The 27774-nt window shown below is 39.3% G+C and overlaps 1 protein-coding gene across 2 annotated transcripts; it reads left to right on the forward strand.

The window, feature by feature from the left end:
- The first annotated feature begins 725 nt into the window (after positions 1–725).
- Positions 726–27330, forward strand: dbndd1 (dysbindin domain containing 1). 2 transcript variants are annotated; one of them, XM_074665743.1, is made up of 5 exons: positions 726–770; positions 910–1414; positions 8480–8626; positions 14912–15049; positions 25769–27330. In XM_074665743.1, the coding sequence occupies exons 2-5, from the start codon at positions 1384–1386 to the stop codon at positions 25921–25923; spliced, it is 471 nt and encodes a 156-aa protein (XP_074521844.1). In that variant the 5' UTR covers positions 726–770; positions 910–1383; the 3' UTR covers positions 25924–27330. The 2 variants fall into 2 exon arrangements, with proteins under 2 accessions (XP_074521844.1, XP_074521845.1); XM_074665744.1 differs by lacking the exon at positions 726–770 and having other exon boundaries at positions 790–1414.
- The last annotated feature ends 444 nt before the right edge of the window (positions 27331–27774 follow it).

The following is a 27774-nucleotide window of genomic DNA, read 5'->3' on the forward strand; positions in this document are numbered from 1 at the left end:
AATAGAATAGAATAGAGTTTCTTTATTGATCCCAAACTGGGAAATTTCTGTGTTGACAGCAGCAATTGATGGAGTAAGTAGGAAAATACAATTATAGAAAAAATAAAATAATAATAAAAAATAAGATAAGATAAATTAAAATATATACATAGGCACTCTAGTTTCAACAAAATGCAACAGTAAAGATTGTGAGAGGTATGTGCACAAGCTATAAAGTTTTAAAAGAGAAATTAAAATATCATGTTAACTCACATCTACTTTATTTATATCCGAGGGTAGATTCGTCTTGCAGACAGTGATCACATTTCACAACACAAACAATAAACACATTAAACCTTGGTCAGAGTGAAAAGACATGAAGGGCTCGTTGTTTCACCATGTATATAGCAGCATATTAATATCATGTTAACCAATTAACCATTTTGATTTTTCTTCCAGCAAAGAGGTCAAACATTTACTTTTTCCAGCTTTTCAATATAAGTTATCTGCTTATTGCAATTTCATGAATTACAGACAAAAGTAACAGTTTGAGGAAGTCATTTAGGGCTCAGCGATATCATGATGTGCCTTATTTCTTAATATTGGTCATAGAAATAATCTAGACTTTTGTACACAATAAATCATACTTAAAAATCTATCCACACTGGATCCTTAATTGTCTGGATCCAGCGTGTTTGGTCAGAATTATATTTGATCATCTCCCTTTTTGTCTGCAGGCAAAGAGCTGCTCTGTGTGTTTGGCGTGAAGTGACCCATCATCAGGTTTTACAGTCAGTCGCCTGGTTTATCCACACAATGTTGAACCACATTCATGAACATACGTGCTCATTCACACACTGATTTTAGCCCTCCACTGATCCATAAACCTCCCTGTCACCCCACTCCCCCCCTCCCTGTCGGTCTGGGCAGGCTGCCAGCTCCTCCCTCCCTCTCTTTCTCCCTCTCTCCCTCTTTTTGTGTCCTCGGTCTCTCTGTGTATTCTGTACATAGCAATCCAAGCCTCACAATGCTGCATTTACTAGACCAAGTGGCTCAGAAATTTGCCCTGATGTCGGTGTTCCCAGACCTCCCTCTCTGTGCTGGACTCTGTCAGTGAGGTGGTGCAGAGCGGGGTGTGCGGTCCACACAAGACTAGAGAAACCAACATCACCTGTCTGGGATCTCCAGACCATCAGAGGACAATAAGAGAAGGAGGAGCTGAGTCTTTGGAGAGCTGAGTCCTCCCATCCTGCCCTGCTCTCCCTCCCTCTTTAACTATCTCTCTCTCTGATGCACACACACAGACACACACTCCCCCTGCCTCTCCCTTCCTCCCTCCCTGTTTGTCTCCTCCGCTCTCCGATGCTGGCGTGGTGAACAGCAGGACTCTCTCGGCTGAGCTGCATGGAGGCTCAGGGAGGGGCAGGGAGCCCAGGTAAGAGCCATTTTTCATGATTTCTTTTCTCTACGCTGCTGCTCATTTTGCTCCACACAGACTTGCTTGATGCAGGTCGTCTTTGTGCTTTTTTAGTAGCCTGCATGCTGTAAGTGTTCCCCTTAAGCTGCATTACCAAGGGGCTTTTAACTGCACAGACACTTTTTTTGTATGATGGTGTAAAAAAATATGTGGCAGAGGAGCTGCTATGAGTCATTTCATCTCCTTTCCTGAAATGTGCATCCAGGAGTTTCTCTCAGAAGAACTGGTGGATTAACAAACTAAAGTGAACCTTTTTTGCTTTGTGTAGAGTTCTTTTCTATAAGCTTCATGTTTAATCTATTGACCTGGCAGTGGAGCTCTTTTTATATCCACTCACTGTAGGTCAAGCACACAAAAGCCGGGCTGGTGATGAAGTTGCAGTACAATAGTGGCACATATGGTCCTTTGTGTAAGGTCCATCCAGAGAAGCCTGTACTGTGCAGCTCTACTGCACAATGCCTCAGTGCAACTATAGCACATAAAGCTACAAAGGATCATCATTTCAGTGTTTGTCTGAAGATCTGATGTTCATCGCTTCTCATTGAGGTCTCAGTGAAAACGGTTGCAAGCTTTGAGAAAATTTACAGATGCACAGACTACGAAGTACAAAGTCAGCTAAAGCAGTGTGAAGATGGCTTTTGTTGTGTCAATGTCAATTTCTTTGAAACAATGTTTTATTCTTCAGTGGACTTCGAAAATAAGAAAATCTATTTGGAACATGACTTTATATCTCAATGGGAATATTCCTGCCAGTATAACAACTGATTGAATATGATGGACAAGCTCAAGACAGTCTATCATTTTGAGGTGGACTGTAAACTTAACTTTTCTTTTTTTTTTTTTTTAATCGTACCGCTTAAATTAATGGACAGATTTTCTGTGGAGGCCCTCACATAAATCTAATGTCACCGTTCTGCTTTAGGATGAGAGCCAAGCCACCATCATATGCTTGATTTTAAAAGCTCCTGTGAGAAGTTTTGATTTGGTGATGAAAGAGGCTAACAATGAAGACAAATTACTCTATAAAATCTACTGAAGTACATTTGGCCATTAGAGAGAATATCAATAACGATGAATGTTGTGGCTTTTAATGCCTCAACCTCCTCGGCCTCAGAGGTGAATTACAGCAGGGGTTCCCAAACTTTTCAGCATGTTAGCGCCAAAATAAATATTGGAGTCCGGAGAACACCTGCCATGGGAGTACTCTAAAAGGCAAAACAAAAAATTGCCAAAATAACTAAAAACGCTTAAGATACCTAATTTTGCTGGGTGAAAGAAAATTAGACTACCAATGTGTGCACATTTCCCAAATCAACCTGCCGCCTCTGCCACTGTTGTTACCCTGGCTTGAGTCACCTTGGAGGTCTTGTTGCAACAAAGAAATGAGGGGAAAAGAACAGTTGTTTGCTTTTTGCATGGTTTTGTATAAAATTTGACCTTTTTAAAATATTAAAATCATGGTTGAGATATGCACCCTTAACTACTAGTTTTTGATTTAGAAAGATGGATCATAGTCAGAGTCCTGAGCTCTTCTTTCGGAACCTCTGAGTCACAGCAAATATGTAACACAGCCTTTCACAGCAAATGTAATTTTTTTGTAATTTTGCAATTTTATGTAATTTTTTTAATGAAGTGATACAGCAGGATGAGAGATGTAGTACAACTGAACATATGTACTGTACAATTCGATAAGTAGGGTACCATTTTGTCCACAGGAGGCACCAAAATCCATACAAACCTCAAGTTCCTCTCAGGAGATTCAAGGGTGCAACACTGTCATATGTGGAGAAACATTTGGGGGATTTAATACATCCATAAATCACTGTGAGCTGTAGGGCTGGGACAATATGCTATTCTTGCAATCTGATTATATTGCCTTTTTTGGGGCGCCGATTCAATTTAAAATGCAATTCCTCGATATTGGCGATTTTTGTGATTTTTTGTTTCCTTTTTCATAACCAGACCATGTGAAAAAGTTAAATGATGATGATAGTGTCAACAGACTGCATCAGGAGCCATATTTTCCCATAACATGCACATCACGTGAGTTAGCGAGAAACATTTAACCCTCCACTGGAGAGAAGTGGAAACTTTTTTTCCAATCCAGTTTATAAACAAAGACTAAAATGAAGAATCTGAATTAAAGAAAAAAAAAATTGACAAAGAACCCCAATTTTGATATTGTCAAACAAAAACCCCCGATATATCGATTTTCACTTTTTTCTCCCACCCCCAGTGTGCTGTATTCAGCACATAGTCAACGTTGCTTTTATGACCTGTATCCACTGTTAAGTAATTTATTCCTGCTATGACTTTGTTTCTGTTTTTTCTCTCTGAACACTTCATATTGAAGCCAACAGCTTGAATGACCTGATTTATTTGTTCATTATGATGGAGTCAAATGAGAAACAAAAGCTTAATGAAGATGTATCATTAGACATGCTGTGACTTCATATTAGGGCCAAACCAACAGCAACCCCTGAATAAAGAAATCTGCAGAAATGAACATTTTCTAACACTGCTTTCGCACACAAAGACTTAACATAGTAGATACAAAAATAAGCTCACTGCATTCTATGCGGTAAAATTGAAGAAAAAAAGGGTTGTACTATAAATAGATTGCAATCAGTGAGAACAATGAATGACCCAGCTAAAAGGGTGTTGAGAGAGGATTTTAATTCCCTCTGCCTGCACAGAGAACAGCAATTGATTTTTTGAACCGAGACACTGAGTTTGATTCAACTTTTGGCAAACATGCAACGCATCACTCTCCCTCTCCATCAGCCTGTCTGCGAAAGGTGGACTGATTCATTGGCTATCAGCCTGAGTAAGGGTCAGACATAAAATGAACTGACCATATTCTTGATAGCGCTTTGTCTTCTGCTGACAGTTTTTCACCGCTGGTTCAGCAGGTGGTTGTTAGATCAGTCCACTGACGCTCAGATCCAGAAAAACACTAACCTTAATGGAAATGTGTTTTAAAACAGACTTTTTCTCCAAAACTAACAGTGAAAAGCATTTATATTGACATTAAAAATAGAAAGCTCTGCAGTACGATGAGCAGAAAGCAGACGACTATAGATTGAAAATGTGTTTTAAATGAACTATGCGTGAATCAAGAGTCTTCTCCTCCCTGGAGCTATGTGTAGTCCACATTAGAGAAAAAAAATTAGCTCATTAAAACCTCCACAGTAGTCTTACCTCTCTCCCTCCATGAATGCACTGCTTTAAGGGTCTGCTGCTCTTGACATGACATTTCCCAGATTTTTTTAATGGCTAACTTAAAGCTTGGCTGGGTGGGGTTGTGATAAAATGCCTCAAAGCAATAATGCAAAGGTCAGAAACAGTAATGAGTCCTACTGTCTGTGTTTGCAGACGAAGGTGATGGAAATTGAAACCAAAGCTAGTCCAAATATTGAACAAACATTTCATTATACCAGCAGAGGTAATACCATGCTCCCTTCAGTTTGTCCGGCTCCTCGCTGGGAAAATCGATCAATACCCAACAATGGATAGTGAGCCTCTCAGCCTGAACCCAGGATGTGTCATTCTCTGTCACACATGAGAAATTTAACTGTCCACAAACAAACTGCAAGGAGAAATAGCTGCACCAGCCATCTGCTGTCTTCAAGCATCTATGCGTGTTTTCATGAGAAACTCACACTGCCATATCTTCTGCCGACCCTTATTCCAGAGGTAAAGCAGGGTCTCTTTCTCTGCCCATTAAATGACAATTGTGCAACTCTGGGTTACCCCATCATCAGCTGCAAGTTGATATTTGAGGTAGTTAATGTTGCAGCTTTGGTCTCCTGAATCACTCAGTCAAATCAAACCCCCTGCTGTGTTTCAGCTGTTTCGGGCTGACAAGCAGAGTTTGTGCAGACTCCTGCATTTCAAGAGATGCTATTTAAAGTCTCCTCTATTTTCAGACTTTGTTAACACCCTGTGTCTATTTTTGAATGAATTTTTGAAATGTTTTTCAGCTTGCTTGACAAGCAGACAATAATTTATCAAACATATCATTTAAGCCTGCCTGCAGTCGAGGGAATTGATTTCTTTTACACGTCCTACACATTGAGGAATCATTGTCAACATGCCCACATACATTAATGTAAACAGACATTGATGCTAGAGTGTGTAGGCTTGAGTGGCTAAAGGGGCTTGGATTGTTTATGGTAGGTGCTGATGATATTTGACACAACAACAAAAACAAGTGGTATAACTGAAGAAAAATGATTTTCCACTACTGCAGTATGTTTTAGTTGAGAGTATCAAAAAACAGCACAGGTCTTCCACATCTGCCGAGGCAGGTGCGTCGTGTGAAGACTAAACAGTCCAAAATTAACGGAAGCAAACGAACAATCCCGCACACTGGCCAACTTTCAGAGAGAAAAAACTTTAATAATGAAACGTTTCAGTCATAGACCATTGTCAAGTGTATGTTTGTGCCAGCCAACAAAGGCGTCTTGAATCTTAAATAAGAGTGGCTGTGTGGCTCCAACTAGACATGCCCCCATCAATCTATGCCAATTTCCTTAATTTCGAGTAATCGGCCCATCCTTACTATGAAACTGATCTTATATACCTCTAGCTTTTTGCCCTGAGACCTAAAACTCAGGAGACTTAATTGGCTGTTTAAGTTTAACGTAAATATTTTATTGTTTCACAGGTGTTGTTCAATGATTTTCAATAAAATAAGATCGGAACATTAACATGTATATGCTGTCAGTCATAAAAAAATAAAAGGAAAAACCAATATCAGCCCAAATCGGAATTGGCAAGTCAGGCTTTTTAAAGCTCGGTAACCAGTGATCGGCTAGAAAATTTTGATCGGTGCACCCCTAGCTCCAACCAGTTGCTTCTCTGCAGATAAGAGGTTTAAAAGTTGAAATACAATTAGAATTCATTGATGAATTACAAAACATTTAGAGGGAACACTTTCAAAACATGTCATGACTGAGTACATTGATAAAAACTAGTGACTTCAGTCAGAAAGAAATATGGCATGATCACTCTTATAATAGAAAAAGAGACAAAACTAATTATTGATTTATTTAACCTGATGTTTTGTTCTTACTCACGTGTAAGCATACACTGCAAGTTTTTTCAGATTTTTGCAGGTATGAGTGTCTCTTTTCCTATAATGTAAATTTTTTGTCAGTTTTCAATGAATTCTAATTGTATTTAACTTTTAAACCTGTGACCTACAAAGAAACGATTGGTTGGAGCCACACAGCCACTCCTATTGAAGATGGCTTCATTGGCTGGCACAAACATTTTCTCAACAAAGGTCTATGACCAAAACGTTGAATTATTAAAGTTTTTTTCTCTATGGAAGTTGGCCTGTGTGCGAGATTTTTCCTTTTTTTCAGTTGAGAGTATCAAGAAAGCACTTTAAAAATGAGGCCAAGGACAGAAAATGAACAACAATCAAAATCATAGTCACCAATAGAGTCCTGAGGAACAAGGACTGTTTCATAGACCACAGCTGGTACAGCACTATGGTAAAGCAGATTCATTACCATGGAAACACTCCAGTTTGCTAAGAGCTGCCTGTTAGTTGTTGCTAACATTAGCCCAAAGCAAACATCACATGACTGAAACAGCATATTTTCAGCCTCAGGAGCATCCTCACTTTACTATGCTAGGGTTACTAATGACAGTTGCTCTGCTCATCCTCCACTTTGTCCACGTTATTTTTTCATGTTTGGCATGTTAACCTCTCAGTTTGCAGTTGAATCCTCTTCCCCATATCCAGAGCTACAAAGTAAGCCTGTAACTAGTCAATAAGCTTTGACTCAAAACTTTTTTGTACCTGCGCTTCAAGTTGAAGTCAAGTCAAGTTTATTTATAGAGCACCTTCGAGAAGACAGCAGTCGATCAAAGTGCAGTAAACAAATACACACAAATAAATATAACATTAAAAAATAGAAAAACATTGTAATAGAACAGTAAAAGTATAAAAACTAAAGACTAAGGCGCCTGTGATTTGTATGAGCTTATTGATGAAACGCCAGGGAGAAAAAGTGGGCCTTTAAGGAAGATTTAAAAACCTCTATGGTCTGGTCTGTTCCACAGTCTAGGGGCAGCCGCTGCAATGACCCTGTCACCTCTCAACCTAAGTCTGGTTTTGGGGGTCTCTAATAGCAGTTGGTCAGAAGACCTTAGGGCTCTGGTTGGGGAGTTGCGATGTAGGACTTCAGACAGGTACAGAGGGGCAGGACCATTGAGGGCGAAAGCTGACTGGGAGCCAGTGGAGGGGCGCTAAAACTGGTGTAATGTGGTCGCGCTTTTTCTTGCCAGAGCGGAGTCGAGCAGCAGCGTTCTGAATGAGCTGAAGGCGGTTAATGGATGTTTTATCCATGCCAATGTATGAAGAGTTACAATAGTCCAGTCTACACGTAATAAAGGCACAGAAAGTCTTTTCAAGATCTGCCTGTGAGAGGTAGACCTTGGTCTTAGCTAAGAGACGGAGTTTGAAAAAGCTTGCTTTCACATCGGCACTGATCTGCTTCTCAAAGTTAAAATGGTTATCAAAGATGACACCAAGGTTCCTAACATTAGACTGAATGATTGAACTCAAAGGGCCCAGATTTTCAGCAAAGCAGGTCATTGTGGAGGTGTATCCTCAAAAGAAGAAGTTGAAGGTTCAGCAGAAAATATCTTAATGTTTTCCTTCAGTGCAATAAGACTCACAGTGACACGAACAAATCAATGAATTTGCACAACCGCAGAGATAAACAGACACAATAACAGAAGGTCATGATGTAAACAAATCCTGCCAGACCATGAGAGCCGGTGCTTCCTTTGCTAATATTTGTGTCACAATCAGGGTCTATTCTTCTATAATGCTATAATCTTTGCCATTTCTACGCCTCTTCATTTTTTGAAACAGTCGACAAAATGTTAGAAGTTTGTCTACACCTGTTTCATTTTAATTCAAACACCTGTGATCGATATCACCTCCATTTCATTTCCTTTGCTCCATTTCACCCTCTGTTCCTGTGTTTCTTGTCCTCATAGAGCCCAATAAAGACATCCAGAAGTTGATAAAGCCCTCCAGCTCAGGTGACCTATCCAAGGAGCTGTTCCAGCACTCATCAGTGGGGGAGGAGGAGGGCGGACTGTCAGGGCACACTGCTAGCCTGCTACACATCACCGAGAAGAGACGTGAGTACCAGTAGGGCAATATCATGAATGTGAAACAGGCAGTGCTGAATATTCATAGATAAGGAGGTGTTATAGGGGTGTTATGGGGTTAATTATGGATGGAAATGCCTCCAGCATTTCCAGTAGGGAGGGATGTCAGAGGAAAGTTAAATGGGAAGAGGAGAGGATATCCTTCCTCTGTGTTAGAGTTTCTTTACAGAGGAGGCCATCAGCCTGTGGAGAACTTATACATTAGTCACAGATTTCACATCTCTCTTGTTTTGATCTTTCCTCATCTTGAAACCTACTGAATGATCACTCCCTCTTTGAGGTATTCTGGTCCCACATTCTCAGAGACCAGTACAGCTCAGCCTTGGTTGAAAAGACTCATTGTGCCCCCCGTCCCATACAGAGGCTTCCCTGTACGTGCCAGACTCACGGCCAAGGGCTCAGAAGTACAGAGACGGATACTGGGGCTGCATGGGTGGCAAGGCAGCCTTTATCTGCTCCACTAACTAAACACTTTTTCAGGGAGACAGCTCATCCAGACGCTAATGTCTGTGTATCTGTGACTGAGTGTGACCTACTAACAAGCTGGGCCACCTGGCAGGTCAGGGGGGAGGAAAGACATCACTGCTGCCTCCAATAGTCACAAAATACTCTACAGATCCACTGTGTAGATGTCACTCTTTCATTATAGTGTGAACTTTTCAAAAGGTAGTTCAGTCTCATTGCATCATCTTCAGTGATGTGCTGCTGTTTCATCTCCAAAAACGGAGAACGAAAGTTGCTCCTGAGTCATCCATATTTATTTTTACACCTCAAGCAATCAGCCTCAAAAAGACATACCTCCTAATAATACACCTGTCATTTGCTTTGTTGCAGCCACACAACAGAAAAAAAACACTTTCAGCATAACCCCTAAATCTGCAGTGCAGATAACCCGTCTATTGTTAGTTTTGTTGGTTGGATGTGGGGGAATTTGAGATTAAAAATTTATTGCACTGCTGTGAAGTCTGAGAGCAGAAAAAAGGGCTTTGCCTGCATTGATCTTTAATTGTAGAAACCTGTCGAGCTGAAAAAGTGAGACATTTGGGAACTGAAACAGTTTATTTTACAGCTTATGTTAAAACACATCCACATGTTTTTTTTTTCTGGTTTGCTTTGTTCATCAAACATTTTTGCCTCCCTCTTACCACCATGTCATCACCCTCTTTAGGGGTTTTTGAATAAACCATGATGTACAGGAGAGGAGTTTTGCGACATGCTCATTGATGCATGTGTTTTCTCAAAATTAGAAAATGCTGCTTCGTGACCTGCCAGTCTTTGATTAACATTTGATTCTCTATAAATCTGAAGTGAAGGGCTTTGAGCTTCATGAGACACACCTGCAGCAGAATATGTTCTCAGAAAATAGCTCAGTAAGTCCTCTTCACTCCTGCTGAGGCTGGACTATTTACCTCTTTTTCCAGCTTGCAGGTCTCTGCCCCTCTCTTCTCTTCTCTGTTCTCCCAAATGTAAATGTGAACCCCTCCCTCTCACCAGCCTCACTATTCTTTCTTTCTTTAATTCAACACTTCTCTTGCAGAGAGAGTAAAGGGAAATGTTAAAGAAAAAGCTTTTTATAGAGCATCAAATTGACAGCACAAGACAAATTATTTTCTCTGTGTGATGATGTGTGATTAAAAGTGTCATATTGCATCTTCAGTGAATTTAGGGGCCTTTATTTCACACACATTAACTACAAAGATATGGTTATTAAGTGTGACATGAAGGCTTCGCTGAAAGACCAAAATATGCCAGGCAGGATTTTTCAAATGGGGCTGAACACATTATCAGCTGTATGTAAGTAAGTAAGAAGAGAGAGTGGTCCATTACATCATCCATCTGCTTCAGACACAAACTCCTCTTTTTTTCCTTCTTTTGGTCTCAGCGTGAATTCTTCATTGTCAGTCATCCCCGCTGGCGTCTCAGGGCTCCTCTGATTGGCTGGCGAGACCGAGGCAGTTGTTTCAGTGTGTCTGCCTGGGAGAGAAAACGTACTGATCAATTATTCAAAGAAAAGGGTGTGGGAGAGTGGGGAAAAAAGAGATGGGGAAGAGGTGGTTAAAAAAAACATGGGCAGTCATAATGGATAGCCCTCGTAACCAATTGGAAATAATGGGAGCAAATAATGCAGTGTTTTGCTTTATGCCATCCTTCCTCTTCATCTCCTTCTTTTTCATCCCCATCAGTCTGCCCCTCCTTTCCTCTGACTACACCCCCACATTTTCCACTATCCCTGTTTCACTGCCTCCTGCTCCTCCACTTGTCCTGAAAGAGGTGAAAACCTTTGATAGCTGTGAGCAGACAGCTTTTAGCCCGAGGGAGAAAAAATCACAAACACAGTCAAGAAGCAAGCAACAGAGAGGAAACGACATGAATTAAATGTTTTTCTATGATTCTTATTCTTGTCACCCTATAATTTCACAATGCATCATCATTATTGTTCCTCCATTCAGAGTAGCCAACCATTATCAGACAGCAGACAGGAAAACGGTTGAAGCTTTCGATTTGAAGAAACCATGTCGACTTCTGAGCCTGTCCTTGTGGCTGTTTAATCGTACGTGGTGCTGTGGTTTATGGTGTAACAACAGGATCTAGTTAGCTTAGTGTCTAATTAAAGCACCACATGTCTCTTGAGCCTCCTTCTATCCATTATATGAATCTGAGGTCATGAAGGACTGGATCCTCTCTCAGCTGTCAGTGGGCGAGAGGCAGGCTACACCCTGTGCTGAGCATCAGTCAACCAGACTCAAGGAGCACGTTTTTAGACTGTGGGAGGAACACCTGGAGGGAGCCAGCACGTGCTCAGGGAGAACATGCAAGCTCCACACAGAAAATACGCCAGGTGGGATTTAAACCAGAAACCTGGATGCTGAGAGTCACTATTCAGTAACATTAAGAGCCACTACTAGCAGAAAGCGATGGAAGCTCAATGTTTGTGATGCATCAAACCAGCTCAAACCACTAATGGAACTAGAGGAAATAAAAATGTATATGCATTTTTTAATATGGGATCTAAACTCAAAGTATAAATAAAATCTTAATATTAAAGGGTCTGTGAGGAGTTCCTGGGTGATCTTGCAAAAGTCTTTCTTTTAGATACATGCCTGATCGTGATCCACACTTTAAAATGAGATTATCAGTGCCAAAGTAGGATATTTCAAAATGATATTTCTTAGCATCCCAATTTGGTCGAGCAGGATTAGATTGATTTTCAAAGTTTCTGTGACAACACCACGCCGGCTGATGAAATTTAGAAGCGAGAAGAAATAACTGTGTTTTTCTCTGCTGAAAATGAGCAGGAGAAAGCCAAACAGGAGAGTGATAGAGCAAGGGCTAAAGGCTAAAACACAAGCTAAACTGTTTGTTATAATGTTCATTCTAACCCACAGTCAGCAGTTATTCTGCAGTGGTCTGTTCAAACTTGAGAGTCTATCAATAAAATGAAGAGTGAGGTTACGTTAGCTCTGATTAGTAGATGACTGGCAGGACATGGCTAACCATGATTCACTAACATTACACATTACAGACTTGTCTTAGAGCACCAGGCTGCCAGTTGTGCTGAATATAGACAGCTACTAAACTACAAAAATCTTTTCTTTTTTTAATGACTTTTATAGTAGAATACAATACAATACATGACACTAGGTACCCCTGACTCCCACCCCCCACCCACAGTAACATTGAGAAGGCCACTAAATGTCAAAGAGCATAACAAACAAATAAGAAGAAAATTTCACAATAGCAAAAATAATAATAGTAAGGGGAAAATAAACAAACAAACAAATAAATAAAGATAACAATTATTAAAAAAAATAAATTAAATCACAGTAGGCAAATAAAGTATAGTATAACATTAACGCACTGCATCACTTTGGTCACAAGCAGCTGCCTGAGAACACATAAGGGAAGTGCAGCAATACACAAACCAATAGGTAGAAAAATAAAAAAAATTAAAGTTAGGATATTAAAGAACACTCATTTGTAAAATAATCAGAGCTTAAACTCTCAACATGATCTAAAAATGGCTGCCATAGCGATAGTACCAACTTATAATGATTGCTTTTTGTCCTGTTTCAAACCACAGCACCACGTTACTGTTGATGAATACCTTACCTCATTGCATTGTTTCTGGTAAAAAGTTGTCTTGAGCAAAGAAAACTTAATCTGATCCATTAATCTTTTCACTTCCAAAACAAACACACACTTTGTTAAAAGTTACGTCTTTACAACAAAGTACATAAGACTCCAGGCCAAAAGGTGGCGCTGCAGTTCACCTAAAACAGATCCTCCTAACAGCATGTTTAACATTAACAGCCTAAAAAGGCTAACTAAACCGTCTGCAACAAGACCAACAATTCCTATTGTAATAACTCACACCTGTGACTGTGGCAAGGGGGTGAGTATCAGACAAGGTGGTTTAATGGGCAGTCAAGAAACAGACTTCTTTTACTTCTTCATAACAGATAGGCTTTTCATTCATTTGCTTTTATTTGTTCCATTCATGAGAGTGTACGACAATATGTATCACTGAATACACAAATTTATCCTAAACGTGAATCAGGAGTGACATATTCAACTGTTTCAAGAGAAAATACAATGATTTTTTAGCAAACACTTTAAACACTTTAATGAGACAAAATCAGCAGAAATCACTTTGTCCACAGGGGGAGCCAAAATTGACACAAACAGATTGTTCCTCCCAGAAGCTTCAAGTAAAGATCATGTGGTGCTGTGGTAGAATCTGAGCTATTATCTGTCAGCTTAGAGAGGCTATTATTAACATTTACCACCTGGTAGATTGAAAACTTACCTCCTTACCTCTTCTTCTTTGTCTCTTTTTCGTGGATTATCTTGATGCAGAGTGTAAGAACAGGACACATAGCTATAGGATTTTAAATCATCATGCATGAAACATTGACGTAGGTTTTGCTGCTCTGTGGAAAAAGGGTTGAGCTGCCATTAAGGACAGTAGACGCTGCTCTTGAATCATCTTGATTGATGATCGATGGCTCATTAAGACTTTAAACTTCCACGTCTCTAAATAGCTCTGCTTTTTCTATATTTGTATTCTCTTCGAGCCACCGCAGTCTTATTTTTCATTCCTCATTCCTGCTGGCATTTCTGGCACTGAGTGTTTCTATGAAATTTGACAAAATGTTCAGCCGATGCTGGAGAATGATGATCAGCCTTAAAATCAATCTATGCCCATCAGGAGGACAGAATGGAGAATAAAATGTAACAGAAGATAAAGAGCAGCAGGGGAGTATCTCAACAGCCTGAAACAATTTCACAAACAGCCTGGAAAGCAGCAGGCAAACAACATGGGTTAATAACAGCTTTCAAACTGTCACACAACCCGTTGTTTTCTTCATAAAATCACGCCCACAGACAGACGCTGGAGTGAAGTGATTCAGACTTGACGTTGCATGGCAGGTGGATATCCACAGCTTCATAAGGCTTCACAAACACATCTTCCTCCTGCTTCAGTGCAGTCTCCTCACAGCTTTGTTGTGATAATGGTCAGTAATGGGAGATACATTCGACACTGTTACACTGAAGTGCTTCCTAATTCAGGTGATGCTGAGACAAGCAGCTGTGCTTGTACCCTTGCTCTTCATATGCATGTATACCTAGAGGTTGAATACATACATAACATTATATATTCAGCTTTGAGGCGTCCTGACTGGAATGCTGAGCCAGGCACGCTGATACACTCCACATGTGAATTTGACCCTGCTGTCTGCAGCGGTAGCTTGTGCAGAAATGAACAGGTGCAACACTCCCAGGAGAAAGATGGAGATCACAATGCATTCAAGAACTAGCTATTTTCATCTCCACTGACTTCAGCTCGTATTTCTGTTCTTTAGTCACTGCCTGTGCCAAAACCACAGGTGTCATGCTGAGACCGAGACGCTCGTTGAGCAGGGAGCTCAGACACAGAAGGGAGAAATGTACTGCATCATGCTGAAACATTCCCAACCATCCACACACATGACCTGTTCAGATGAAGAGTAAATAAGATCTTTGTTGAAATTGATTTTACAACAGGACCACAAGTACCAGCCATTGACCTGCTAATGGCACAGTGTATATTGGAGCGCAAGTAGGGGATGAAATCTGTGCTCAGAATAAATGCAATTCCTCTTCTCCTACTTCTTAATAAGCAAACACTTTTCTTCCTCACTGTCAGCAAGAACCTGAGGATCATCCTTCTAATCTTTCAACTTCTCCTGCTCTCTTTTCCCTCCTACTTTGCAGAACCACTGAGTAGTGTATCTTCTCTGGAGGTGCATTTTGACCTCCTGGACCTGACGGAGCTGACTGACATGTCGGACCAGGAGCTGGCTGAAGTTTTTGACGACTCTGATGAGGCGAATCACAACGAGTCCCCAGCAGGTAAAATTTAATGCACGTCTCCATCAGATGTCAATGCAAAATTATAGGATAGAATAGAATAGAATAGAATAGAATAGAATAGAATAGAATAGAATAGAATAGAATAGAATAGAATAGAAAAAACTTTATTTTTCCCCGAGGGTAAATTCAGGAACAGTCACAGCAGCAACCAAGAAAACAAAAATAAAAAGGTGTATGAAAAGTGCAAAAAGGTCCATAAGAAAATAGATGATGACAGCTTGTCCATCATTGTCCAGTTCAGCCAGCCTCCACCTCCACAGGGTCCAGGACTGAGCTTCTTCAGCAGTCTGTTCAGTCTCTGTCTCCTGGATCCTGTCCGCCCACAGCAGGTGAGGCTCTTCCAAAGGTGGTGTTAGCTCCGTTAGCCATGTCTGTGAATAGCATAATGCTACTCTGCCTTCTGGTATTCCCTCTGTTGCTGGGTTAGCACAGCTAGCTCATCCATCTTATTGCTGATAGATCTTATGTCCCCTATAACAAGGGATGGAAGGACAGGTCGATATCGTCACTTCGTAGCTCACACCTGATAACCACCGCGTCGTCCTCACCTTCTTCTCCTCACCTTGTGGGGAGACACCAGGCCTTGCACCAGTTAGCATTGACATGCTACAGGCTGCTGCAGCCATGGTCACATAGTGGATCTCCAGACAAGATCTCCTTGTAACACAAGAGAAAAATTAGTAAAAATATCACTGAAGACACAAAAAGTTTGGTGTCCATGATCAACAAATGAGCCATACAAAGTAATGATCCACCCCAAATACAAAGATAACAAAAAAAGACAAAAAAATCTACAAGACAGAGCTGCTGCAACAGACAGCCATTACCAACAGGGCAGCGCCTAGCAATTCACTATTATTTATATGATATATAGTATTTTTATTTATTTTATTTATATTCACTGAATATAAATGAGTGAAGGAGGGTCAAGATGTAAACACTAAGGAAACTAAGAAATGCACCTGAGGCCATGCACATTTCAGTTAATGCAAACATGAAAAAAATCAGTGGAGACTTCCCTTTAGTTTTATTCTATTTTTGAAAAAGTCGTGATTGGGTCAGTGTGTGCCACTCATATCTCTGACAGCTGAGTGAAGCATTTGTCATATTAAATTCTTCCCCGTGGTCCTTTTATTCATGTCTAATGCCTGTGTGAGAGAGAGATGGAGAGATAGAGAAAGAGAAAGGAAAGAGAATGATCTTTTCTATCATTATGGCCCTGCAAGGCCCTTAAAAGGCCTGCTGAGCCATAATGGTTCCTTCAGGGACTCATAAAAACATATTTCACAGCCTCTGGACAAACTGGACCAAGGGTATAAAAAGCCTAGACCTCTTTTTCTACACTGGCGCCTTCTCTTTGATTTCTATGTGAAACTATTTTATTTATTGGTTGTTTCCATGAAAAGTCATTTGTTGGATCCATCTTATTTTGTACAGTCAGAATGAGAGGAAACAGACAAATTGGTGAATCTTATGCACACATTTTTACATGGAGACAAATGGTTCACCCTGTGTTTTGTGCTTGTGTATCACAGCAGCAGGTACACAATAAAGGTTAGCATATCTTTTTTTACCAGTTTCCTAAAGGAAGCACAAAAATCTTTGCCATGTTTTATTCATGACCCAGGAGCCTCATCGAGCATGCGGACAGTGAACTCTCTCTTCCTCCTCCTCCAACACTGTGCTTCTCAGCATGCACACAGGATTTAAAGATTTAAAGGTCCACTGAAACTGTCTTGTATTCTGTGCATGGACTGTTCCAGGAAAAAGTTAATATCATCATTTCTTGATAAAAATGTCAGACTTTCATGTGTGATACTGGAAACATTGACGGGTGGAACTGATCGCTGTTTTAGCCTGGAAATAGAAATAGGTTTCCACCATGTTTGTCAGGACGGTGATTAAACAAACCCTTAAAGGGAGCTGAAGGCTAATCACATGTGTTTGTAGAGATCTTAAAAAGGAATTGATTCATTTCCCTGTTTAATCTACTGTTTAACCTCAGGGTTGAACATATCTTATTTGGTTGAATGCTCTCTTGGTCGTCTTAAACTTAACAAATCAGAGTTTTGTGTCTGCTATCACTTCTTTGGGCTCCTCCTTCCCACATTTCTTTTTCTCCTGATTCCTTTTCTTTCCTGTTTATTGCTGATGTTACATTTCATTGCACAGCTTGTTAAGTATGAGTCATGATCCCTGTGGGCCATCTGGGCGGCTTGATGCTGTGCACTGCTCAGACGCCAGTTATTTAAGTCAAAGATGTTAGCGCCACAACACAACAACAGATGTATTTTATCCTGATATATTACCATTATGAGTTGGTGTGATGAATATCTTAGCTACCAGCTACTCTTTGTACAGAACAAACAGCACAAAGTGATACAGTCAGTAACTGGAGTCATGTTTCTAAATGACCTGGCCGATATGACCCAAAGTTAAGACTTAAGCCAAGTTAAACAGTATCAGTTCCTGATACTGAAAAAAGGGGGGAAGTATATCTGATACCAGAACCATCATCTGTCTTGTAGACGGCAGATTATTGTGATTTTTCATGGTATCTACTGAGTGCTTGATTTTGACACATGATCTCATTTTATTTGATTTAACTAGAAATTTAATTTTAAAATCCACTGAAAAAATGATAACAAAAAATCAAGGTCCCCTTATGTCTTGGTAGGTACCTAAAATTCAAATCATCACTTTATTGAAGGTTTTTCCATTCTCATGTCCTCAAGAAGAAAGTTTCCTCTTCCTCAGGTGCTCAGTGATGAAGTATTTTTGAGCTGGGTGCTTTCTACAGCTGTTTGCTTCCTGGTACTGTGCAGGTAGAGGGTGTGGTCAACTCTCAGAAGTATTGCAGCTCTCAGAACCACTTCTATCATTTTTTTTAACTTCAATTCAACTATATCAATCTTTATTGAAGTTTGAATAATTCAATCAGACCGAAAGTGTAAAACCCTTTAATGGTCAAGCACATACAGATATATATGAAAACTACTTAATTGCTATTTTCTGCTGTAGGCTATGATAACACACTTCCATGATTTATTCCTAAATATGATCTCTATTTTCATTGCGACAGTAAATGTCCCCAACTTCTCGTTAGAACATGCATAGCATGGTTTAGTATAGTATAGTATAGTATAGTATAGTATAGTATAGTATAGTATAGTATAGTATAGTATAGTATAGTATAGTATAGTATAGTATAGTATAGTATAGTATGATGATGATTTGATTTATTTCGGTCATGTCAGCACACTTATACAATATCACACATTTTCAATAGATCACATTGTACATGTCCAAAAGGGAAGACGGGAGAAGCAGAGCTTATCTAGTCCCGTCCCCATATATCCCAGTATCCATATCCCCAGTATAGTATAGTATAGTATAGTACAGTATAGTATAGTATAGTATAGTATAGTATAGTATAGTATAGTGCAGTATAGCCTTAGTATACATATATACTATATATTGTGTTTTGCTACACTATACCTTGCTATACTATATTTTACTATACTACACTATCATATACTATAATATACTATACTAAACTGTGCAATGCTATATTATACTTGTTTATACTATACTTTCAATACTAGAGTGTACATTGCTATACTTAACATAAATTTACAATACTATACTATTCTTTACTATACAATATACTATATGTTACTTTACTACACTGTACTCTACCATAATATACTATATTTTACAATAATATACTATGCTATATTGTGCTATACTGTGCTATACTGTACAATGCTATTCTAAGCCAAGTTATCCTATACTATACTATACTATACTATACTATACTATACTATACTATACTATACTATACTATACTATATTACAACACTGTACTCTACTATGCTATACTAAACTATGCTTTACTATAATGTACTATACTATACTGTACTATACTATACTGTACTATACTATACTGTACTATGTTGTGGTTTGCAACACTACACCCTACTTTTTATGCTCTAAAATGCTAACCCCTTACCCTTCTATACTACACTTATGTATACTATGCTGTACTTTACAGGTATAGATTATTATAATTAAGCTTAGTGCAGTATAGTAACGCATTGTATAGCCAAGAAAAGAATAGAATAGTGTATCATTGTAAAGCACTGTAAAACATTGCTTTACAATAATGTACTTTACTATTCTATACTATACAATACTTTACTTTACTTTACTTCACTTTTTCTCGTAGGCATAGAAGTCTCATGATCAGGTTATTGACCCATCTCCCTTAATTCCCCCACCAACCAGCCTGCCAGGTGTCTTTATCTCCCAGGATATAAAAACCATTTAAGGGTTAAAAACTGGACAGGGATGCGGTCTCTTCATCTTACTTTATATGTCTCTCTCTTAATTACTTGCAGAAGCAAACATACCTGTCAGTGGCAACACAGAGTCAGATTCAAGGGAAGTTATTTACAGCGCACAGACCCGAAGTGCGTTGTCTTATATCCTCTCTGAAGTTTCCCTGTGCATGAAACTCTTGACAGCTAAAAGATTGTTACAAAGTGAAGCTATAGCTGTGCAAAGTAACAAAGAGATATGATTCTCTGCTTCGTCTGAGTAGAGCTGCAATACTCAGCACTGAACCAAAGTTTCCCTCTGCTGCATCGACTCAAGGTGTCTTCTTACATCATGCAGGATACAGTCTACAGAATAATCACAACAATTGTTCCAGAGACTGAAGATAAATGCAGCAACACAATTGATTTGATGATAATTTGATTCAAACAGTTTTAGATTTGATGCATCAGTGGATGTATTCTGCTCTGATTTGTCTCTGTGATTGATCTCCTAATTACTGACACGCTAACAGGCACTCTTTCATTGAATTCAACCTGATTTCATGGCGAGGCATCAAATTGCTGCAGTCTAAACAGTTTCAAAGTTTCAGCAGTCCAATTTTTCCGCTGTCTTCTTTGATATCACAACATCAGGGTTCCTCTTTGTTAGCCACAGGACACAGCTGTTCATGGACAGGTGCAGGGGAAGCAACAGCCAATACACTTCCAGTCCAAGGTCTAACATCCGCCGTTCTGCTTTCAGCTAATCAAGATGAAGTCCTGCTGCCAAGACAGGCACAGCTGAACACGGCTGTTAAGATACAAAATGATTTTATTTCCACTGCCTGCGATCTGTGAGAGAAACTAAATCCCAACAATGATTCAGTGTTAGCACACACAGGATGACATATTCAGATTCCTGATGTAACTACCTGGAGGTGAGAGCCGTGTGTCAGTCACTCACTGCATAAATCGTGAATAAAAATAGACTAGCCATCTGGGAACATGGCAGAGTTTTCTTCCTTGTCAGAAGTCTTTAACCTTTCAACAAAAGATTTATCATCTTGTGCGGCTCCTTCTTACAAAGGGTTTCAAAAATGTCTCGCTTCTCTACCTGGGAGCTGTTTTTGTCTTTCAGTCGAAGCAGACGCAATCCTCCTTCTCTGCCAAGCTCTGTCTCTCAGCTCGCCTCTTTGCTTCGCTGCCAGTATCAGTGTCTGCTCATGTCTGCTACAGATTGGGCTCATACAGAGGACAGATAACAATCCCAGAAGGATGCAGAGAGGGAGATTGATGCCCATGATTTTTAGAGTCTGCAGAAAGATACAGCCAAACAGCTACAAAGTGTTGCTCATGGGTTATATAAGGCCTATCTGAAAATAATGTGATTTGAATTATACTTATTTTTACATTAAAGAAACTATGAGGAGGATGTTTTGATTGCACTCCCTCGACACCTTGTGATCAAAACAAATTGTCTTTGTTCATGACAACTTTTTACTGGACACAACGCGCCGAGGTAAGGTATTTTATCAGTACAGTTACATAGTGCTACAATTTGAAACGTGACATCAAGACGGCTATGTGTAAGCGAGATTAGCAGCCTGGTGCTCTGATGTATCTATAGGCTAACATAACAACAAGTAAACACTGTCAGTTTATTAGTAGTTTAGTAGCCGTTCATATTCAGCGCAGCTGGCAGTCCAGTGCTCCAAGACATGCCCGTGATATGTAATGTTAGCAAACCCTGTTATGTCCTGCCAGTCGTCTACCAATCAGAGCTAACGTAACCTCACTCTTCATTTTATTGATAGACTCTAAAGTTTGAACAGACCACTGCAGAATAACTGCTGACTGTGGGTTGAAATGGACATTATCACTAACAGTTAAGCCACTGTGTTAGCCTTTAGCTCGGGCTGTATCACTCTCCTGTTTATCTTTTTTTCAGCTCTTCTGTCCTTTTTCTGTCTGACAGTTAGGCTGCTGTGTCCACCACCACTACAAAATTATTCACAGAAATCTTTTTCAGCAGAGAAAAACACAAATCTGTGCGTTTTATACACATATACTTCCATATATGTAGAAGGGAGACTTTTTCAAGATTACTTTCAAAATCCTCAACACCCTCTTAAACCTTGAGTAACGTAAGTGAATTTATTTGAAGTTCTAAACGTAAAAATACAGAAACATAACCTAATTAAGACTGGGTTTGCTAATGTCATTAAAGTACGCCCAATGGAAGGCACATACAAGAGGATGATGGTGTGAGAGCATTCAAACCCAGCCTACACTGCAAAAAAAAAAGAAAAGAAAAGAAAGAAATTTTATTGATTGTTCTTGTCTGATTTTCAGAAAGAATATCTTTCTAACATCTTTCCACTCTTACCCAGAGAACAGTACAGTATGGTATGGTTATTGCAAAAAGAAATATTTTAACTCAGGCAAAGGATGAGGATGTCCCTTCTTTGAGCCCTGGCTAGCAGAAATGACCAATATGTTACACATGGTCTTACATATCAAGAATAACCTAACGTAACTATTTATGTATATGTATAAGTAATGTATAATGTCTAGGGTTCTTTACTGTTAGAGCAGGGTTGTTGTTGTTTTGTTTATTTTCTTTTCTTTCTTTCTTTCTTTCTTTCTTTCTTTCTTTCTTTCTTTCTTTCTTTCTTTCTTTCTTTCTTTCTTTCTTTTGGTTAATGTATAGGTATTGTATGTGTTTGTACATATCTATATACTTGCTTTATATCCCCCCCCCCCCCCCCCCCCCCTGCTCTTCTTATAGTTTTTTTGTATATACACTGAAAATTTAGAAATAAAAATATTAAAAAGAGAAAAAAAGGACAAAAATAAGGTCCAAATTGCTTTTTACAAGTAAAAAAAGTATCTGCTTTAGGAGTAAGAGAAAAATTGCTTGTATCAGGACATTATTGTACTTTCAAGAAACTTGACGAGCACGTTTTCCTTATTCAATTGGTAGATTTTTTTTTACGTGTTATAAGCAGACCTCATTTGTGTCTTCTGATAACTTGAAACAAGACATTTTTCTGTACTGGTCAGGTGGATGTGGCTCATGTCAAGTTTAATTAGTCAAGTTTTACAAAAAATAAGGCAAAAACACTTGGTAAGATTTCAATTTTGCAGGGTATTGGGACGCATTTATGATTTTTTATTTTATTTTAAGGAAGTCTAATCCTAACACTAAACTTTGTAGCTCTTTTCTTTGTCTTCTGAAAGCCACTTTGTTTGATGTTTCATCAGTTGATAAATTCATAAATCAATCAATAATTATTTACTTTATTTTGACCCTGCTAACAGTGTAATATTTACATATGCAAACTGACAAAGTGGTGTAATGGGAGCTGGTGTTTGTCCTTAAGTCATCAGTGAGTTCAGAGTGAGGGACAATGAGATGAGTGTAATGTAATTACCTGGTGTCACAGTTTGAATTGCAAATGTGTTAATATTGAGCTGTGAAGTGCTGTGTGGGTGCTGGACTCAGTAGGAAACTGCTGAGTGTGTATAGAGCATGTTGGAGATGAGAGAGATTAAATGGAGAGGAGAGGAGAGGAGAGGAGAGGAGAGGAGAGGAGAGGAGAGGAGAGGAGAGGAGAGGAGAGGAGAGGAGAGGAGAGGAGAGGACTGGGTTAGTGGGTTTGTGCTAAATGTAGGTTCCTGAATAATTCACTCCCCCTGCTGGAAACAGGGCCATCCCTTCAAAGCCATTTAGACAGTTATCATAACCTAAGAGGAACACTGGCACATTATTTATACATAGGTTTGTCATGTTTGTTATTTTTACCCTGCTGTTTTTCCTTCTCATCTTCCTCTCATCCATTCCTAAGTCCCTCTTCATCACTTCTAAAAATCTGGGGTCTAAAACATATTCTTTCCTTTTGTGAATTAGTAAAACACGATCAGCTGTACTTTCCAGCCAGAACCCAGGGAACAGAGTACATACAGTAATTAGTGTTTCCATGTGCAACTCCCTCTTTCTAGATCAGCTCCAGAGCCGCAGAACAAAAGACTGACTCTGTCCAGTAGGTCTGCTCTTTGTGTCACACTCAAACAAGCTTGATCAACCATCCGTCATACCCACATCCCTGAAAACTGAACACACGATTGGCTTTAGCTTCCTATCCCTAGTCCCCGGAGAAGCAACTGCGCTCCTGCTTGGTTGATTTATTTTTATGTTTAAGCATTTGGAGCCAAGTCTGAGCAGGTATTGTTCAGAGCTTTGACCACGTTTGTGTTGAGGAGCATGTGTGTTTTAATGTGATTACTTCATTCAGGTAAGACGTATTCATCCCTGACAGTTTAAGTCTGAAGTCTGCTGCAGAGCACAGAAGATCTTCCTGGAAACACATCTGTACAACATGGACTAGAAAAAGAAAATGACAACAAGCTGCTCCTGGACTGATGATGTCACCACAGGTGTTTACATTCTGCTGTCAGGGGAAATAACACCTGCAGTGATGTCACTGCTTCAGATGGAGCCAGACCACATTTTATAGACTGAGTCCAGCTCATTTGCTTCATTTGGAAGTTTCTTTGGGCATTCAAGGCATTACAGATTTTAGCAGTAGAGAAAATCTTGCCCTACTTCTCAAACATTGATTGGGCTTAGCCAGGATTAGCACGCACAAAAAACAAGTGGTGTTCTCTGAAAAGGTTTAAAGAAAAAAGGGTTGTTAGGGACGGATACATGAAATAGAAATATGGTTTTTACAGCATTTTTTCCTTGCTCCTCCACCAGTTCCCTATAGAAGGATCTGCTCCTTCAGGTGACGTACAGATCTAATGGCTGCCAGCCAGCGGCACAGGAAAAACACAGAACAGTGCCCCATAGATCAGGCTACTCTGTATGAGACAGAACAAGGAGAAAATCCATACACATGGTGGGCAGCTGTGTAAATGTTCCCCTGTGTGTATTTCTATGGTTTTCTTGAATTTGTGTCCTTCAGGATTTAATTAGATGCTATGATAAATAGAGCATCAGCGATGCATACACAAATACAACATGCACCGCCCACACATGGACATTAAACAGAACATGCATATCTCACAGACACGCTTATATATCATCACATAAACACAACAAGCTGCCATCAGCAGGTGTTCATGGCTGTGTTCTTGCAGCAGCAGACCCATGCTCATTAAAATCCAGCAGAGACGCCATCAATCTTCTAAAATCAATAAGTGTTTTCAGCCCTCCACTCATCCTTTTCCCCTTTTTCCCCATTTTCTTCTCTCACTTTCTAATGTGGGTTAATTTAAGGCTGCAGCTTTAAGCTGTAAGTGTGAGGTGTGTGTGACCTTCAGGTATGAGACCTATCATAGGCTGGAGGCAGAGAGAGTTTGATGCTCACTTCCTTCTGTTCCTTTGTTGTAAAGCTTAGGTTGGATAGTGCCACCAAGTGGTATAGAGAGGAACTGCAAAAAATAAAAAATAAATAAAAATGTATGGCAACTTCTATGGAACCCCATAAGATCCATAATTAAATCGATAAATACAACATTTTGAAATATAAGACATTTTGATACTAGATAAAAATTCTTTAAAATTCAATTTTTCAAAATTAAATACATAATAATGATTATTTTAACAATTTCATACTTTTTAAAAGAATTACTTTTTATTCATAATCCAAGCTTTAAAAAATAAAGTAACCCTTTTCCAAAGTCTGTTTAACTCCATAATGTTTTTTTTTTTCTACAATGGTCTTTTTATTTCATAATGTCATTATGAAATAAAGGTTGACTGTGTAGAGAGTGTTTTGTTTTGTTTTTTATTTTATTTTACAAAAACTTGGATAATAGATAAAAAGTCATTATTTTAAAAATTGTGAATTTTTTTAAAAAAAATCATCATGAAATATTTAATTATAATAAATTGATATTTAACAATAATAAAACATATTTCATAACAAAAGTATTATATTTCATAATTTAATGGCCATATTACATATTTTTCAGTTATTTATCAAAATGGTTTTTATTTCAAAATGTTGTATTTATTTATTTTTTCATTTATTTTTTAATCTTTTGGTGTTCCATAAACAACAGATGCTAGAGAAAATATTAGAAACGTTTCTGAAAGTATGTAATCAAAGATCTGTGTGCTTTAAACACACTTGAGGCTTTAAATGGCCTAAAGACAAGTTTGCATCAACTTTTTTGTAGCATCTTAACAGCTGACCTCTGACATTAATTGTAAAAATGACTATAGCAATTGGTGAAAACATGGCAAGTTAACATGACAACGTGCGTTTTTTTTTTTTAGGTCAAGTTGTGTAAAAAGTGAATTTCTCCCGATAGTTTCCTGACTCCCCAGGTCTCCCTCTGGTATCAGACTGTTATGTGTTTGTGTCCCCAGGTTCACACCAGCCTGTACTTCCCAGAGGTGGGTACATGCGCTCTCCTTCGTGGACACGCTGCAGCAAAGTTGAGCCCCCCAGAGAGCGAAAGCACCACAGCGACTCGGACACCGCGGAGCCCTTAATGAGGCTGGAGAGGTCGAAGCAGCTGTGAAATCTGCAGAGTAGCAGCAGATCAGCAGAGAGAGAAAGGGAAAACCCAGAGAGAGGAGGCACAGCCAGAGTGGGACCACAAAGCGGACCAAGAGGCCCCCCATCTCCCACTGTGCACTCACATAACGTTTCATGGTGCTCAAGTTCAGGCTGAACTCTGGACAAAGAACTCTGTGCTCTAACTTAAGATTTCGAGATGTGCAATACACACTCTCTCCTTTTAGACACACACATATACACACACAATCATTGTGTTTTACATGCAAGGGGCTCTTAATGCACTCTGAGCTGCCATGATTTGAAGCTTAGTTTCGGAGTGACAAACAGGGTATGAGGTCAGCCTCCATCCTTACAGCCTCTCAGGGTGGGAAACAGCCAGGTCAGCCAGATCGGTTCCTCGTGAGTGTGAGTGTTGTGAAGTGCAGACTCTGGGATTCACATTGAATTCCCAGGATTAGAAACACAAAACAAGAGCTTTTCCAAGTAAAATACCACGCTGAGGCTGCTGCTATGTGTTGGCTTAAACATTTTACAGGGTTTCTTTTCTTCCTTTGCCTGCTGTTAAGGGAACTTGATCAGATGAAGTGGATACCAGTGAGGCTCCTTATATCTGCCACACCTTCTCCATCTTCATGGAGATCGTGTGTTGTTGCCTAAATGAGTATTTTGCACTTCTCTCACTGAACTTTATTTACAGTGCCCTCAAGAATTATTGGCACTCAGTGCAGACGACACAAAAGATAAACAGACCAAGTAGCAAGCTATGTGCAACACACCTTCCTATTCTTCAACTCTGTTTCTCCTGTTTCTAAAACTGTTTTTTTTTTTCAAAATTATCTTTAGAGAAACACCTGCAACTACTACTCCTGTTAATTTGTTTCCTTCAGAGTTTGTAGCCACACACCATTGACAGAGATGCATTAACCTGATGGGAAATACTTGAAGTTTGATATGAAGGGAGAGTTGCACCAGTTGTTAGCTTTGCATCAATGCCAAAAAATGCAACCAAGTGCCAACAATTTTGTAATCCTGTTTTGAAAATGCATTTAAAATTTGATGCAATATTTCACATCTTTCTAGGCAAAGGTTGTAGCTGTTACTTGATTTATTTATCACACCTTCAGCTTGTCTTCACCAGGAGTGCCAATAATTCTGAATGCTGTGACACGATGGATCAAAATGACACTGGGATGATAGAAAAATAAAATCAAGTCCTGAAAAAATGTGTTTTATCATGTCATTTATTTACTGTGAATCAAAACTGATGGCCTGACTCAACACTGCACCCTGAGCTTATTTAGCACTGAGAGCACTGAATATTGAATGTTGATGAATGTTGATGTTTGTTGACCTTCACTGATGATTTTGAATTATTAGTTGTGGTTACCACATTTAGAATAGATTTTTTTTTTAAAAAGACAGTTCTTCTGGCACTAGAAGGCAGCAGCTAAGAACAAACAAACTTGAGCACTTCGTAGCGGTTTTTCCCTCCAGTCTAAATTCTTGCTTGTGTTGTACGTTGTGTTGAGCAAAAGTGTGTATGAAATAAAAATGACCAGTTGTTTGGCATGGATGAACTCAGAAGCACGGAGAAGCACAGAACTTAAACTTGTTTTCCAGATTGTGGGTGTTAGCTGTATTATTACCACCAATCACTGGTCTTCCTTGCAGGTTATGGTCCATATGCTTGTGATAGTTGCATGCCAGGCTACCACACATAACTTTTATACAACTTTAATTCCATTTTCTAGATAAAAAATATTGCCAAACCGTGCTCTACTGAGAGGTACAAGCTGTCTTCTGTGCTTCTTTACATCAGTGTAGTGGCATGGTGTAATAGCCATTAACTGGA

Source organism: Halichoeres trimaculatus, unplaced genomic scaffold, assembly GCF_033239565.1.
Source record: "Halichoeres trimaculatus isolate MK-OKI-2021-1 unplaced genomic scaffold, fHalTri1.1 fHalTri1_scaffold_3, whole genome shotgun sequence".
Classification (NCBI taxonomy): Eukaryota; Metazoa; Chordata; class Actinopteri; order Labriformes; family Labridae; genus Halichoeres; species Halichoeres trimaculatus.